Source organism: Labrus mixtus, chromosome 7, assembly GCF_963584025.1.
Source record: "Labrus mixtus chromosome 7, fLabMix1.1, whole genome shotgun sequence".
Taxonomy (NCBI): Eukaryota; Metazoa; Chordata; class Actinopteri; order Labriformes; family Labridae; genus Labrus; species Labrus mixtus.
Window position 1 is genome coordinate 28,441,989 of NC_083618.1, and position 17,453 is coordinate 28,459,441.

The window sequence follows — 17,453 nt, forward strand, 5'->3', positions numbered from 1 at the left end:
TGGCATGGCAGCTGTATTAGAACCTCACTTGTTTGTGTGTGTGTGTGTGTGTGTGTGTGTGTGTGTGTGTGTGTGTGTGTGTGTGTGTGTGTGTGTGTGTGTGTGTGTGTGTGTGTGTGTGTGTATATACCTTCATGGACAGCAGGCGGGTCAGGTAGATCTCGGGGATGGCCTTGGCCCTCTCTCTCTCCCTCAGGCTGCCTCTGCGGTGTTTGGGCAGCTCGGGCTCCTCGCTGGCTTTCACCAGATGCCACAGCCTGACTCCGCCTTCATCTGCATCCTCCAGCATCGGAGTCTCTGCGGGGGGGAAAAACAATCACAAAACCTTTATTTAGTCATAGCTACCTCCCTGCGGTGATGCCCTTCTGTACCGGTGACAATAATACTGCTGACTCACTCTCTCCTGCCACGTAGTCGTGGTTGTCATGGTGAATGTGTTTGGTGTGACGAGGGACCAGCGCTACTGTCGCACCGTCTGGGACCTGATGAACAAAAAACAAACATACAGTGAGCACTATCTCACCACAAACCCTCCTTAGTGAGTAAAAACATGAAGAGTAACTGTACCTTGTAGTGCTGTAACGTGTTGAGGCGTTTCCAGTTGCCCTGAACGACGGACGTCAAGTCCTCGTCTGACAGGATGAGATGACCGGCAACACCCGACCTCCACTCTGAACGAGAGACAGAGATGATTCATTATAGAGGGACATAATAATAATAATAATAATAATAATAATAATACATTTTCTTTCAAAACTCTCAAGGTCACCTTACAAAGCAGAGATAAGAACAACAAAGTAACAACACAACGATAAAATTAAGATTAAAAACACAAATGTAAAGGATTTATGAGGCCGGGTGGAGAATGATCAGACTGAATAAGCCAGTTTAAAAAGATGTGTTTTGAGATGAGATTTGAAAATGGAGAGAGAGTCGATGTTATGGATTTGTGGTGGGATGGAGTTCCAGAGGTGGGGGAGGGGCAGAGCGGCTGAAGGCCCTGGACCCCATGGTGGACATGTCAAGCATGCTCAAATAACACGCTGCTAATGTAGGATTAGGATGACCTAATGACCCTTTACTTCTTTCATAATGTGTGTGTACTGATGTCCGATGTTGCCATAACAACAGATTGTGATTACAGTGAAACATGTGCCTTTACTCCAGCTTGTGCTTAGCTTAGTGGAGGTTCTTTAATTAAAGATTTACAGCATATGACGTCATTTTAATGTGAGATAACTTTGGTGAAACACCGACCAGAACATGAACCGTCCTGCATTTATTTCTGTCTTACAGTAGGGGGCGCCACTGGACCACAAATAAACACACACTTAAATACCAGAGTGTAGCCGCTCTGCAGAAGATGTAACTCTTAAAAAAGCTTTGAAGTGATGTTTATAGATCCTCACCCAGGTCCAGTGTGTCAGCGTGGGGTCTGTGGGAGAACGAGGTGCTCTTGTACACCTGATCCAGCAGCTTCTCTTTCACCTGGGTGATGGTGTCACAGTCTAAAACTTTAGAGGGCAGCGGCTGGCTCTCGTTCACTCCTCCGCCCTGAACCAACACATTCAGAGTCTGCAGGAGGAGGAGAAAAAAAAAAAGTTGATTAAAAAAAAAAAAATCAGAGGAGTCAAGGGGGATGTGTTAAGATTCCTTAATTAGATGCAAAGGTCAGACTTCTCCTCACCAGGGTCTTGTACTCCACGTCCTCTCGCAGCAGGCGGTTGTCATTGAGGGTGTACTTGGCCTTCCCCGTCACAGCGTCCACCGGGCCTTTATCTACCTGGTGCTTTATTGCCCTGAACAGCATGTAGAGAGACTCCCCCGCAGAGTCCTGCACAAACAAAAAGAACAACCGCAGACATGCCAAAGTTAATTAGTTAAAGCCTAACTCACTCTGCAGGAGAGAATGAAGCGTTCACATAACATGGACGTAACAACAAGGACGTCATTTAACCTGCGTTGAGTCAGCGAATTACACGCTGAGGGGCTGTGCTTTTTTTTTTACAACGTCTAAACTTTATCAAGAAAGTTGGACGTCACATTTTCACAAGACATTCTTTAACTATTTCCTTAAAGGCTTTATATGTGATTTTTTTCTAGCTAATGCTAGCGATCTTTATTTTGCTCGTATCTTCACACTGCGTGTAAATTTACCTGAAATGAGCGTGATCTAGAAACACAGTTAAGCAGTGAGTACAGTATGTTATTCTTCTTTTCTCTAGTTCCTCAATTAAACAACTTTTATACTCGAGGGGAGGAGTCAGCCGGCCGTCCGGGCGACGTAAACAAAGTGAAGATAGGACTCTGAAAACTCTGAAAACATCACAGACAGTGGGACTCGGGTGTTACACCCATTGTAGACAGTCATGACTCACAGAGTTATTTTCAGAGGAGATACTTGATTTATATTATATTTAAGTGTGAAAAATCACATATAAAGACTTTAAGCTTGATTGACACCTGTTTTGTTTTTTTTGTAGAAGCTAATCATGCAATCATGTCGTAAGCGTTGACTGACCCTGAGGAAAGCATAGAGGCAGATGGACATCCAGTTGGTCAGCAGCTTCTCCACCACCGTCTCCGTCCTGCAGAGAAGAACACAAGTTCAACCTCAGTCTGTAATCTAAATACTTTGTACCTTTGCGATCACACTCTTAATCCTCCTCCTTCTTCTTACCGTCGCAGCATCAGTTTGGGATTCTTGGCCACATACTGCTCGACCAGGTCGTTGAGGAGAGTTTTGAGGATGTCGGTGAAATACTCCAGCTTGCCGTGCAGGGACACGGTCAGCAGAGAGGCCACGTACGCCCGGTCTCTGGGGGAGAAGGTCCGCTGGCTCTCCAGAGTGTGAATGAACTGAGAAGAAAAGGGGCAATTAATCAATCTGCTCAAATACAGTGCATGTTTTTTGCATGGTGTTGTCGTTGTGTGTAAATGACTAGCAGGTTTAAACCGTCCTGGAAAATGTCCAAATTATTTCCTGAGCCATCAGTCACAAAACGCAGCTGTAACGACTGCAACATAATCCCCCGCTGGCCAACGAGCTCGGTCAAAGTGCATCCACTAAACGTGTTTGTTTTTGCCACCGACAGGGCTCAGATTGTTATTCCAAGTCTCTCACAGCATTACATAAAGATCCCTAAAGAGATGGACCTTTTAGTGACTGTAAGATCATTTTCCTCTAACCAGAAACAGCTGTGTCATCGCTCGCTTGAAAGGCACCAGACTCCATTGACAAAGACGGCAATTTAACCGCACAGAAACACAATTTGATCAAGTCAAAAGCTGCAAGAACATGTTACTTTTTTAACTTATTTTTAATACTTTAGTGTTTCAAATGGATCGATTAGATACAACAGAAACTTTGCACATCATAAAATCTTATAGATCGAGGAAGTGCTGGACAAAAACGACTCCACTGTTCTGCCTGCGGACGTGTTCTGTAAAATGACAGAGGTTTGGCTGTTTTTAAAAAAGAAGGATTTGATGACTCCTGATTATTGTTAGACGCTTTCAATACATACAAAGCCTGTACTTGGACAGGGGGCGTTTTCTCTGAAAGATAACTGTGCAGCCATTAAAGCCGCGTCAGAGCTGCCGGCTGAAGCGATCAACTGGGACATTCCAAAAGGGTTTCATTTACTATCATTTACAAAATACAGGCTGGTGATGATGGTGAGGATAGGTACCTTGGTGAGGAAGAGTTTACTGTTGAGCAGGTTGGACAGCTGCACCAGACCCTGCTCCACCGTCTGCCGCCGACACTCCTGAACGTCCAGGTCTCTCCTCAGAGGAGACTCTCTGTGGCCCGGGAAGAAGATGCGCTCGGCGTACTTCTTGTAGTCGAGGAAAGGGATGCCGGTGCCCACCAGGTCGCTGGACATGTCCATCATCTCCGTCATCAGGTCTGAAGGAGAAGGAGGGGGGTGGATCAGGGGTTGTGTGTTTTTTTAACTTTCTAACATTGTATTAAATTCAAACCGTGTTGGGAGGTAACAGCAGCAGCTTAAATATTGACTCTAGACTAAAATTAAACTCCTCTGCTGCAGACATGTGGGATGAGAGGAACATTTCATCCAGGACGAGTGATGTAATGGGTTGATTTCATGAGGCCGGTGTAAAAACAAAGTGGATCCTGTTAGCCTCCATGAAATAAAATAAACTTTCCTCCCTCTCTCTCTCTTTCCTGCTCTCCTCTCCTTTTGTCGTGTCACTCTTCTTACCTGTGAACTCTTTCTTGCAGCGGTCCCTCACGCTGGTCTCCAGGTTCTCCAGTTGGATCTGGACCTTCTTGTAGTCCCTCAGAGCCTGTTTACTCTTCCTCCTGACAGGAGAACGACAAAGACAGGAGCGTTGGGGGGGTCAGGCAGGGAGAGAAGCACAGAGGATAAGTAAAACCAGTTTCACACTGGATTAGTGGGATCCACTAAAACCTGTGAAAAAGGTTGACTCAAGTAATCTGACCCAACAAACCCCCCACCACCACTAAGGATCGGGGTTAATCACAGAGTCAAGCTGGGTCAGAAAATGGAAACACTACCTGATTTGGTAACACCCAAAGGGGGACTACACTGATCCCCTCTCTGTGCGGCGTCTTGATCGTACCTCACAGTGTGATAATGCTGTTCAAAGCCTGGCACTCAGACAGCTGCTCCTCCCCCAGCCTTACGGACTACGCTTTTGAACTACAGGTCCCAGGATGCTTGGTAGATGTTAACCCAAATAATAAAGTTGCACTAATTTCAATACAGTATGTTGTGACCTACTACTTTAACTTCTGTTGCAGATTTATTTTTTTTGATCACGGCCAAACTCTCGAGGCTGATGTTTGTTTGTTATCAGAACAGGAGGAACATGATTTAGGCTTAAGGAGTCTAACTCAACAGCAGACAAGACACACAATCAGAGTCCAGCCACCGACCTGTAAATGAGAACGATGATGAGGACGATGAGAGCGACAATCGACGCCCCGACGCCGACTCCAATCTGAGCCTCGAGGGGAAAGGTGGCCAGGCCCAGGTTGTCATACTGAACCTTTCCCAGGGAGAAGTTCAAGTTGCCCATTTGGACCTGAAACACACAGACACAAACACCTTTACTTCTTCTGGCCGAGGCTGTCCAGGTGTCACACTGCGTTGAATTCTACTACTTGTATTTCTACATGTGAAACGTGCTGAGGACTCACGGTGAACTCGGGCAGACTGTCGGAGCCCTCGCGCTTCTTGCCGTTGTGAAGCGGCGCAGGCTGCTGAGGTGGAGGCTCGCAGTACAGGTGGTTTCTAGTTAAAGTCTTCACAGCACACACACCTTCCCCGACCAACACAACCACCTCGTCCTTCGTGATGGCCAGATCCAGGTTTTCACCCTGAGAGCAAAAGGAGATAGGAGTCAATCCAGCATCTAGTTTAACCTCTAGTTCTTCTCAAGCTCAGTAAAAACATTAGCAAGGATTTTGTTTTTAAACGTCAGTCGAGGATATTCATGTGACTAAAACAGTTCAAGCTTTCATTCAGAGCACTTTTTACTGTGACAAATGTTTTAACAGCTGTGAAACACACACTCGTCTGTTCCTGTACCAAAATGACAAACAGTGATGCTGAACACCAAAGGCCATGATGGAAAGAAAAACCCACTGGATTCAAACTGATTTTCCACAGCTGTGTTAAGATTTTCTGATTTTAACAGACAGCTTGTCCTACTTTGTTAATCTTGGCATTCAGCTTGACATCAAGAGTGAAATACCCCAAAACCCACTTTAGATGTTTGATGAAGCATTCAAATTGATTTAAAAATAAAAAACGTTCACGGTCACCACAGAATAAATCTTCTTAAATAGTTTAAAATATTGTGCCAAATGTAAATGTCGACTTGTCATGTTTGGTTACTTCTTTATTCTAACATTCCCGTCTGCCTCAGCTGCGTCGAGCTAAATGTTAAAGGCCAGAAGTCACACCTCAGGTAGTGGTTCCACATTCCACTGATAATACTGACACTGTTAGCATGTTGGAATGCAGTGGTGAAGTGAAAATATGTTTATGTTTCCAGATCTTGCAGGAGTTTGTTTCTCAGAGAAATACAAGTCCCAAGAATAATTTGATGATTTGTACATTTTACAGTTATTTTTGTAGGAACATTTTTGTCTAAGCTAAGAGAGACAAAAAATGTTGGGAGAATAGAGTGAGGGATGACGTGCAGCAAAGGGCCAAGGTCGGATTCAAACCCACGGCCGCTGAGATGGAGGGCACGACATAACAGCTAGGCTACGCATACATTTCAGATTTGAATTTTAGTGTCAGATTGCGCAAAATATATGGGCTTTGTGAGAAACGGATCAAATATTACCTTCAGTGAGGCAGAACGAATCAGTCAAACTCTGGTCATAGAGACAACAAAATATGAGCCACACATCACAATCACACATTAAAACCGGTTTGAAAAGGTGAGTCTTGAGTAACGATTTGAATGTGGACTGGTCAGTGCAGGGTTGAATATGTATATACACTTTTTGACCTGTTCAATATGGATGTTAATGGTTCCGCCTGAGTCTTTACACTTGTAAATGTGAGAATTAAAGGTTTGAGTATTTGAAAGAGTGATAATGGCATCAACAATGTGAAAGGATAAATCAGACAAACACTATGCACGGCTGTATTTTTGACCTGTTTGTCATGTTTACTCTAGTTTTTGAAGGTTCAGCCTCAGCATTTAAACTTTTAAATTTGAAGGTATCAGCTTTAGAGAAACTTTAAACACCATCAACATCTTCTCCCTCTCACCTCCAGCTGGATGAAGCTGCCGGGGTTGTAGCGGTAGGCTTTCACCGGGTCCTGCTGGTTCAGGGGCCTCAGGACCGGGTTGGGTTCGTAGCTGAAGGTCTGGGTGCTCAGGCCGCTGAAGTCAAAGCGCAGGTTGTCCAGCAGAAACTCCACGGTGACCTTTGAACCCCAGACGGACGAGTCCACCACGGGGGAGCGACACAAGATGAGGGTGGAGGAGTTGACCTCGCAGCGCTCCACAAACTGTAGGAGACGGAAAGACGTTAAGTCAAGGGAGGCACTTGGAAATAACAAACCCAGAACACACAGACACAGACACACACAGACACACACACAGACACACACACACACACACACCCACACACACACACACACCTGTTTGACAGAGCACAGCGGGTCTCCAGGACAGATATGGTCAGGAAGCATCCTCACTGGCCTTTCCAAAGTCTTCCCTCTGCTTCCCTCCTGCTGCTCTCCACTCCTCCTCTTCCTCCTCCGTCGCTTCCTGCCTTTATTCTGGAGAGACTCTAACGGGGAGACCGTCACCACCATCCTCGGCTCCTGCACCACATCCAGGTTGTGGCCTGACACATAGATCAGCCGCCCACCGCTAGAACCAGAAACACAACTTGTGAATTTCTCAGCACTTTTCACTTCTGACACTTAACAACTTTTTTTTTTTTTTAAACAACAGGAGAAGGGAGGGGAGATGAAGGTCATACTCACTCCAGGAAGCTCTTTGCAGGCATGGCGTGGGTGATGTTGGGGTTGTTGGTGTAGCGGTAGGCGGGGGTGTTGAGGTGGCGTTGGCTGCTGTGGTAATGCAGGGTGACCCGGTGATCTCCGGTCTTATTACTGCTGCCTGTCACGCACTGAACACTGGACCTCTGCACCTCCGACACACTGAGGAGGAGGAGGAGGAGGAGGAGGAACAGATTCATAAACAATGTGACATTTCACTGACCCAAGGTCCAAAGTGTCTGTTCTCTTTCCTGCCCATCGGGTACAAAGAGGCCAAGGGTCAGACAGTCAGCAGGAACATACAGTATATGAAGGTTAATAGTGACTAAGAGAGAAACAGCAATTAGAGCAGCTTCTACTCCAAATAAATCAGTTTTAGGACCCGATCACTTCTCTGTTTTTCACACAGTTTTGGGGAGTGCATTAAAGTTAAACAAATTTAAACTTTTCAGCTGAAGACACAGAGCTGCTCATCAGTGTCACTTTTGACCAGAGCAGCCAATCAAATCAAGTAGAAGGCGCGCTTAACTACTTCCCAGACTTTTACTATGGGAGAACTGAACTGGTTTTTAAAAGTATAACTTTCAATATGTTTGCACCTCCCTCCATAAACATTCACACTTTGTTGAAACTCCTTTATTGATGGTTTGGGAAACAGTTCTGGCCCTGTTTGAGTTTGAAAACGTAGCGATGTGAATTATTGTATCCCGGCAGAAACAAAGAGTTCCTGACACAAAGACACTTTCGGTCAGGATTAGTCAGGATACGTCCTCCCTGATTCCTAAGGCCCAAATCATTTGACCCTCGTCTTTAAAAAAAAAGAAATATCAGCCTTAAATGACATGGTTGACTTATTTCAAGAATGACTCATCTTGTTGTCACTGAGCAGTGAAATTGAGCTTTTTCTTATCAGGCCAACACTGATTTATGCTGTTTTGCCTTTTTCTGTGTGCTGACTTACACCAACACATGCATGCTCAGTATATGTAAAATTATTTTTTTATATACATGTCAGCATGAAAGTATGGAAGGAGTTCCAAATTGGTTACACGGTGCCAGAGATCCTTTTCATTTGAAAACTATGAAAATCATCTAATGTGGATGTAGCCTTACATGTTACAGGAGACCCCTCCCACAGTGATGGTGAGGTCAGAGGGACGTCCTGTCAGAAGGTGTCGGCCAGTGATCGTCAAGGTCGTTCCTCCAGCTTTGGGCCCTCGCTCAGGAGACACACCCATCACAAACGGGTCCTGAGAGGAAGGAGAGCACAGAAGAAGAAAGCTTGTAAAGAACAACACCACATACACAGAGAGAGAGGGACGGCTGATGAATCAGATTAAGAAACAGCTGTGCTTAAAGATCATATTATACAACATGGATCTGGAGTCCCTCCAAGGGGACAGTTGACCCAGGTCATGCCCTCAAATTGGCCCTACAGATTAACAGAACCTGAAAATCCCATCACTTAGTCAAGCATTCAGTTTTTACTTTAATGTGTTCCCCCTTTCTAAATCTAATATAAACTTAGAAAACTACCACAGACAGAGGTTCATTTTTGGTTGTCTCATATGCACGGCTCAAATAACCTAAACACACACACACCTGCAAAAAAAACGCTCTCGAGGATACGATCTGCGTCCCCCCATCATCACAAGATTACTAGAAGCTACATCAAAACAAATATTCCCTGTCAGCTGGACGTCTGTAGATATTTCTGCCAACGTTTTCTTTCATGAATGGGGAGGGGGAAAACAGATTAAACAGGCGAGCCTGCTGTTGCCATGGTGATTTGACATGCTGCCTGTCAGTTTGTGCAAGGGGAAATTAGGAAAAAAAAAGTCCTGGATGAGGGAATCGGCTCGTGGCTCTGCAAACACTCTGAGTTTGTGAGCAGTCGCACGACCAAAATATCAAACATGTCAGAAATTCCTGCGACCAGTCGGGAGCAGCTGATCGGGCGCTGATCTGATGTCGTGCATCAGTGAACACGGCGGGAGTAACAACGTGCTATCAAGGCTGAAATTCAGCCCAACTCCCCAAAATCGGACTGAAATCGCACAGTGTACTCCTACTTACATTTAATTAAATAGACATAATGTATGTCGCCACACTTCAGTACGTCACATTTGTCAGTGACATAACCTTCCATGCACACGCCCTAACCAGTCGGCCACCGGTGCCCCAATGTGTTGCGTTTCCATGTTGCACTGATGTAGAATAATTGACTGCTGCTGGTTGACATCTGAAGACACTTTTCAGTATTCGTCATCAGACATTATGAAGTCTAAGCAGTTAAATGATTACTTTCAGAATTTAAATAATCATAGGATTCCCTACTTGTAATACTCCTGATGTGTTTGTACCTCATATTGTGATTGTTGGTTATAATATTCTGTCGCTACAGCACAATTCAGAGACAGTAAAACTAAATTGTAACTTCTTATAGTGATCTAATCTTTTCTGCTGTACCTGGTAACTGAATGTCTGGCTGGAAATGCCAAACTCTCCTCCGCTCACTTTAACAGACACATGGCCAATCTTCTCTCCTCCGCTCGCTTCGGTCCTGCACACAATCCTGAAACACAGACATCCCTCTCTGGTTTAATGCATGCACCCTGGAAGTATTTTAACCATTTGAAAACATGTGAACGACATTTTGCAAGGCTTCATTTTAATCCATTAAGAATTCTTCCCAAAAATGTATCTAATTTATCTGTTTGGACTTTAAAACAGGAAAATAAAGACACCAAACGTCTCCCCAGCCGGCTGCACCCTGCAGCTGTGTTTCTGTACCTGGAGGAGACCTCATAAAGGCGGGGGATGACGGTGCAGGGAACCCCAGCGACCAACACAGATTGGAGGATGTCTTCAGCCTTCTGGCCGAGGTTGGAGCCGGAGATGGTCAGCGGGGTGCCGCCGTCCAGCAGTCCGGAGAGAGGCTCGATCTGAGGGAAGACGGGAAAAACTTTAGCCAAAAAATTAAAAGATTGCACTTCAATATCACAGATCTCAGTTTAGACTCTGAAGGCAAAGAGAGAGCTGTGATTTGAAGATAAACGAAAAGGTCAAAAGTCAGTACTCACAGAGTGGATGACTGGAGCGGGGCACGTCTGCTGCACCGGTTCACTGCAGGAGTCTGAATACAGGCAGCTGGCGTGAGCACCGCTGCACCAAACACAGCCGTACTTCTGGTCGGCTGTGTGGCAGCGGCTGCAGTCGGAGCGTCCCACAGAGCAGTTATACAGAGTCACTGAGGACGGAGCAGACGCAGGTTTAATGGTGTCGACATTGAGTGTTGTGGTCAAGATAGTTTAAGAGAGTTCTGCTTTTTTTTTGCTCTCAAGGTATGATGAGAGGAGAAAAGCAGAAAGAGAAGAAAACAATCTGACACAGTAAATGTTAAAAAAAAGAAGATTTGATCCTCACCGTAGAGATCAGGAGAGCTGTCCACATGGAAGGTGTCCCTCCTCTTCACATACACCATGGCATTGTACTCCTCAACTGGAGCAGAGTATGTGTACTGGACCAACAAAAACAACATATTGTTTATTACTTTCTTTTATTATTTACATTATTTTGAAACATTTTTCCAGTATTTTCCTGCATGACAAACATTTCTTTACATCCTGCACAGTTTCAGACCTGGTGTAGTTGACAGGTGATGTCATAGTTTGATGGATTCGTGTCGTCCGTCTCCACGTAGGCGTCCACCACCACAGTCTGCCCCTCGATGACCAGCACACACTCGTAGTCCAGATCTGAGTCCTACACACACACAAAGACTGATGTTTAGCGAAGGGATCGCAAAGCAGGCAAATAAAGAGAGATAATATGTGTGTGTGTGTGTGTGTGTGTGTACCTGGTAGAGGTGCAGGTTGCGTGCCAGCAGCGTGATCTTTCTCTCCACTTTGACAGGCAGCAGTGATGAACCTTGGACCTTCTCCACGCAGGGACAAGCTGAGGAGCCCCAGCTGACATAAGAGCCCTCATCCCCCTGTTACCCAATACACACACATATACAAAAAATAAAAAACAATCCCAACACATCCTCTCCTTTTGAGTTGCATCGTGGGTAAAGTAGGCTCCAGGTTTTGATTCGGACAAAAGAATGTAAATTATGCACATTATCTACAGCCCTGATTTCAAACACTGATGAGTAATGTAGAAACGATATATGTTTGAAACTAACATGTCTCACTGTGTGAAGGAAATGTTGTAAAAATGTCTCGCTAATGTTCCCACACAGACACAAAGCTCAGTTTTGGTTTTATATTATGCATGTATGTTTTTAAAATCTCCATTTATCTGTCATTATTTTCATACACTATGGATCTCTGGTAGGCTCTTGACTCGTCAGATAATAATCAGAGGTCAAAGAAGGGTGAACAATTTGTATTCTAAAAAACAAAAACAAAAACTTTCAAAGTGATACTGAGCTGCAAATGAGAGCGAGAGAGAAAAAAAAATATGAGAACATTTAGAGATTTTTAGGGATCAGTCTAAAAAAAAGGGGAAAAGCAAAAACAACAAAAAGATCACAGGTGTGTGACAGCAGAGGAAGAGCAGGGAAACAAGGGCACACAGGGAGGCCTGTTTGAGCTTTGTTCCTGCAGCAGGAGCACAGAGTCCAGAAGAAGAAGAAGAAGGAGGAGGAGGAGGAGGAGGGAGACGGCTGGACTCACCGGGAGGAAGGCGTCAGCTGGATCATACTGGTAGTCCAGCTCTGAGTCAGAATCCATCAGTTGTGGGTAGGATGGGGGGGCGTGGTCGACCTCACCGTCACCTGACAACACAGCAGCGGCCGAAAACGAGGTCGTGTCGTTTTCCGGCTCGGCGTGGACATCTGGGTCTTCTTTTTCTGGCATCAGGAGCACATCCGAGGGCGCTTCTGGGCTTTCAGTCTGAGAGTCCTGTGTCGGTCCTGGAGTGGGAGCGTGGGTGAACAGATCCAGGTAGAGGGAGGGCTCAGGGTCGTCGGGTTCGCCCATCGGGAAGGGCAGTGGAAGGGGAAAGCCGGATGAGGTCGGAGTGGGAGGCTCTGCCAGGCTCAAAGCTCCCTCGGCTTCCTGGGCGTCGCTGGTGGGCGAATCAGTCACGACGTCCAGGTCGGGGGAGCCAGGATCTTGAGGCGGGATAATCAAAGGCACCACAGGATCCAGATCTGCGCTTAAACCTTCAGCTGCTGTTACAGGCTCCAGATCTACGGCACCCGTGAGGACGGTGGGTGTCACCGCGTCGCCTTCAGTGTCACTTAGTGTAACTACATATTCCCTTGCTTCAGTCTCGTCTTCCATCGCCGTGGTAACCTCTGGAGTGGGAGTTGTGGTAGGTGCAGGTGTCGTGGAGGGCAGGGTGGTGGCCGGCTGAGTTGGCAGGGTGGTGGGTGGGGTCGTGGGCTCAGGGGTGGTGGTGGTGGTGGTGGTGGGGGTGGTGGTTGTAGTAGTCGTAGGTGGGGTCGTGGGTGCGGGAGTGGTGGTCGGCTCCTGAGTGGTTGCTACAGTAACAGGGGCGGCAGTTGTCGTGGGCGTAGTAACGGTGGTTGTTTGTGTTGTTGTCATGGCGGCGGTTGTTGGGGCGGCGGTTGTGGTAGTGGATGTTGTGATGACTTTAATAGGTTTGGTGGTGGGAGGAGCTGAGGTGGGGAGTTTAAACTGGAGGAGGGGGGAGGAGGAGGGAGGAGGAGGGGAGGACATGAGGAGAGGGTGAGACAGAAATAAAAATCTAATGGACAAAGGGAAATGGAAATAACCAATAACTGAGCAAAAATATGATTCATAACACATAACCTGCTGTTATTGTGTTATTGTTGCTTATGACACGTACAAAGCAATGATTTTAGTTACAAAAATGTGATTTTACAGAAGAGGCACAAAAGATGACTTATGGGCCTTGATGAAAAAAAAATGAATCACTTGGCCCATTACTTACCTTTCAGAAACACTCATGTAGATTCACACAGTGCAACCTCACAACAGCTTTTTATGTAACTGAACCAGAGACTGAACATCCCTTTGTTTGGAACCGGTTTTTAACTGAGATTTACACGAGTAACTGTGTTGTGCAGCTGTTAAACAAAGAAGAGAAAAAGGTGGCCTGGAGATATATTTGGTGTTTTATTCATAATTCATTCTCTCTGCCTCATTAGAGGCGTCCTGAGGCAGCCTGAGCTTTTTGAATTTTAGGATGATTTTCAGAGCGAATGGGGTGGTGGCAGGGAGTTAAAGACGGCTAAATCAACGAGTGACAATAGACTCATTCAGACTGATGTTTCAAGACATGATATTTACACCCCTGTGATGTTTCTCTTTCAGTTTGAATGTTGTGGAGACGTGGGGGGTTTACGAAGTGATCCGTCCTCTGTATCGTCATAACAGAGGCGTTTACTGGGACGAGACAGCACAGGCCGAGGCCAGCGGGGGAGCGCAGCGCTGTGTGTGTGCGGAGCTCCTGCCGTGCCAAGCTCTCGCACTTCCACAAGGCAATGTGAACCCACAGACTGAGACACCAATATTACACATGATGACCACGGAGCCTCGTTACAGCGCTGTAGCGGAACGGCAGTCTGAAAAGGGCTAATGCTAGCACGAGGGTCAACGTGCTAAACTTGCTAAACATTTGGGATATTGAGGACATTAAAGAAGACAACTACTTGTAGTGTTATGATCTGAAAGTGAGCTGATTCTGTCATATTTGCTGTGTGGCTCAGGCTAAGGTTAGCAACAGCTGGCAGGCAGCTGCTAACAGGAGTTGTGTTCTGCAGTTTCTTTGGCACTTCATGAAACTCAAGCCTGGGCTACAGTTGTTTTTTTTTTTAAATCACTGCAACATTATTTTATAAATCCACATTTGCTTTAGTGTAAGGAACACAATCCAATGAAGACATGCTATGCTAATTAGTTTACAAATTAGCATCAATGTGTTGGTTCTGGACGGTAGCTAAAAGAAGTATAGTTTCAGGCAATCCTCAAAATCCATTGCAGGTTATTTGTTGCCTGTTATTTAGGGTAATTGTCTTTAGAGAGAAGTTCACTTGTTCGTCTTTTAAATTCAAATATCAAAATGTCTTTTACCTAACTTTTCTCAAAAAAACTTAAGCACATAAAAAACACTCAAACTAGAATCATATCGAAATCTGAGTTGGCTATAGTTACATCCATCCTTTACCGATTGAGTAACTTACATGGTGGTTGTAGATGACCACCCCCTCCTCACAGGTGGGCTTGTGGGTACACAGGTGCTGGTGAACGCACCAGTTACAGCCCCATCTGCTCGTAACACAACCACGACAGCTGCACAGAGAAACGACAGAGGGCACAGATCAGAGAGTTTAATGAAAGCGTCCGTGGAAGAATCTGCAGAAAGAACACAGATAAAAGCTGAAGGAGTCCAGGGTCAGGAACCATGGAGAGAATAATGAAGAGAGGGTCCAACAAAAGAAGTGTGAGCTTGGAGGAAAGGATGATGTAGAGACAGAAAGGCAGAGCTACTGTATCTGAGAGCACGGCATAATCAGATCACATCCAATCTGGTCCCTGCGGTAAGAAAGGTCAGCGATCTAATTGAATCGAGCCTCGGGTTTGATCAGAGTGCAGGAACAAAGAGAGAGAGAGAGGGGCTGATAGAGAGAGTGTGTGTGGAAACATAGTGAAGGATGTTACAGTACGCAAAACGCAGCCATTCCAGACTTTAATATTCACAAAGCATTTTTAACAATTTGATTCAGGGCTTATGTTTATTTTCACAAGGCCGAACCAGATACAGTTAGCCTCATTAGCGTTCGCTGTCTGCACTACAATTCTGTTGTGCTGAGCACGTTTGTGCAGACACAGGAGCGTGGTGAGTTTTTAGAAAGATTTGGAAAAACATGATTACGCCAAACGGAGCTTTCTCCTGATCCTAAACCAGAACCAGAACCAATCGTGGAGGAGCACAGCTAAGCCATGTTCTGAGCGTGACCGAATGTGAAGATGTGGAGGCTACTGAGAGAGAGTGAAGGTACCTGCAGCCCCTCCTTGGAATACTTTGGTGAAAGTATTTAAAGTAAGGGGTTACAGGTGTGGAGAGAGGAGTTAAAACCAGGACAGCAAGAAGGGAGAAAAATGTAACAGTAAAGTTGAAGGTTGAACTGACGGAGGGACAGCGTCTGGGAGGAGACAGGAGAGCAGAGAGCTTATAAATCATCGGTTTGTAACTCACGGCATGCTGCCAGACAGCTGCTTTACAGCCGTGCAGTCGTAGAAGGTGAAATCCCTCGCTGTGACGGTGACGTCCCCGAAGCGAAGGGACAGGGGGACGGTGACAAAGTCTGGAGGAGGAAAAAAAATAAAACACAGAGAGGAAGAGAGAAGAGGGCATGAGGACACAGAGGAGCTGGAAAACAACAAGAGTGACATCATGTTTCACCTGAGCACGGAGCTGAGCGAGGAAAAGCTCTGAAAATATTTGTCCAGGGCTTTATCGCCCTCTGATTCAAGAAGTCTGGGATGAGTAAGATCTTTCCCCCAAAACACGGCCAGAGAACGTGGGATCGAGGCTTTGGTTCCTGTTAGCCAAAACACACAGGCTTAATAGAAGCCATGTGCTCTCCTCCATCCTCAGCCCACAGAAGAGCAGACATAAACACAGCCCCGGCTCAAGGCTCTGAGAATTCACTCTACCAAGCAACACGCTCAAGTTCACCTGTTTTAAAAGCGGCTCTGTGAAGCTACATAATCTGAACCAGCTCCTGTTTTCCATTTCCATTTTAGACCATCATGTCTATAAGTGACAGTAGCATTGTAAGATGTCTGTGCAGAGTCATCCAGGTCGAGGTAATTCAAAGCTCGATCCAAAAAGGGAAACTTGACTTTGAGATCTTGAGGATTGTTTCACCTCTCCTCCAAACAAAAAAAAAAAGTTTCTTCAAATCTAAACTGACTGCTGGATGGAGCGAGAAATATAAGCCTCTCGACCTAGTTACACCTGGAGGTAACTCTGTGTCGTCTGCGAGCTGTTAGAGGCGTCGTATTTGCTGAGGTATTTTCTGAAATCAGAGAGGAGCAGGGAACAATCGCGTAGGTGAAGTGTAGTGCAAAAAAAACAGCAGACTGAGGAGGAAGATACGTCTGCTCACTCGCTCAAATGCTTCAACAAAGTTTTTTATTCCATCACAATCACAACGTTTCAACCCGAGTTCTTCTTCAGGTGATCATTTGTTCATATGGGTTGCCTTTTGTTTTGCTGATTTGACCCCACACAGTCCTCTGGTGATGCTCCTCGACCGATGTGACTTCTGCATGTTCTCAGATCTCTGCATTTAACAACTTGGCAAATGACAAGCTGTAAAAGGATTTTTTTCTTTAAAATAAAAATAGAGTTCTAACTAAGCGTATTGCTACTGAAGGGTCCTGACACATCAGACTGGGGGCATTTGAGGTCTTTGTACCTACTTTTTGTGGTGTGTTCAGGATTTTTGGAAATTGTTTGCAATGGATGGATAATGTCTTTTACGTCATGTCTGACCTCAGGAGACCCCCAAGGCCCCCCCTCCTGCCTGACAGGGATAGCCTCCCGCTGTGAGGAGCATATGTCAACAGCCAGGTCGGGAGAATCTCCTGAAATGATCTAGATATCTTCAGAATGGCATCTGTGAAGACGGCTTGAAGTGATGTATTTCTGATTTGTTGCCTCTTTGTCTTCACATGTTTTTGCTCCTAGTTTCTTATTTATTGATTTTCCACGAGCTGTGTGGCAGATGAGGACGACATAGCCTGAAAACATTGTGGCCTCGCAGATAACCCGGAGTCTGAACTTTGCAATGTATTTTTAAATCTCAAAGCACTCAGATGAGAATCTGTTCTTTAACTTAAAAGCAGCAGCTGCCCCGACAGGCCTCCAGCTCCGTCTTTTATTAAGTGAGCACGGACACTAACCCTCTTTAAATAAAGGAAAGCC

General features: G+C 45.6%; 1 protein-coding gene across 2 annotated transcripts in view; it reads right to left on the reverse strand.

Annotated features, from left to right (window-relative positions):
* Positions 1–17,453, reverse strand: part of plxnb1b (plexin b1b) — a 112,599-nt gene that overhangs the window by 6,266 nt on the left and 88,880 nt on the right. For both annotated transcript variants that reach the window (XM_061041505.1, XM_061041504.1), the window contains 24 exons: positions 15,717–15,825; positions 14,701–14,809; positions 12,203–13,171; positions 11,380–11,514; positions 11,163–11,285; positions 10,947–11,040; positions 10,604–10,770; positions 10,314–10,465; positions 9,990–10,095; positions 8,634–8,770; positions 7,506–7,682; positions 7,155–7,389; positions 6,780–7,022; positions 5,189–5,368; positions 4,925–5,073; positions 4,227–4,327; positions 3,693–3,910; positions 2,681–2,859; positions 2,522–2,588; positions 1,688–1,834; positions 1,410–1,575; positions 568–671; positions 398–482; positions 131–297 (listed from right to left, as the gene is read on the reverse strand). In XM_061041505.1, coding sequence (XP_060897488.1) covers positions 131–297; positions 398–482; positions 568–671; positions 1,410–1,575; positions 1,688–1,834; positions 2,522–2,588; positions 2,681–2,859; positions 3,693–3,910; positions 4,227–4,327; positions 4,925–5,073; positions 5,189–5,368; positions 6,780–7,022; positions 7,155–7,389; positions 7,506–7,682; positions 8,634–8,770; positions 9,990–10,095; positions 10,314–10,465; positions 10,604–10,770; positions 10,947–11,040; positions 11,163–11,285; positions 11,380–11,514; positions 12,203–13,171; positions 14,701–14,809; positions 15,717–15,825 — 4,319 coding nt within the window. The remainder of the gene's footprint in view (positions 1–130; positions 298–397; positions 483–567; positions 672–1,409; positions 1,576–1,687; positions 1,835–2,521; positions 2,589–2,680; positions 2,860–3,692; positions 3,911–4,226; positions 4,328–4,924; positions 5,074–5,188; positions 5,369–6,779; positions 7,023–7,154; positions 7,390–7,505; positions 7,683–8,633; positions 8,771–9,989; positions 10,096–10,313; positions 10,466–10,603; positions 10,771–10,946; positions 11,041–11,162; positions 11,286–11,379; positions 11,515–12,202; positions 13,172–14,700; positions 14,810–15,716; positions 15,826–17,453) is intronic.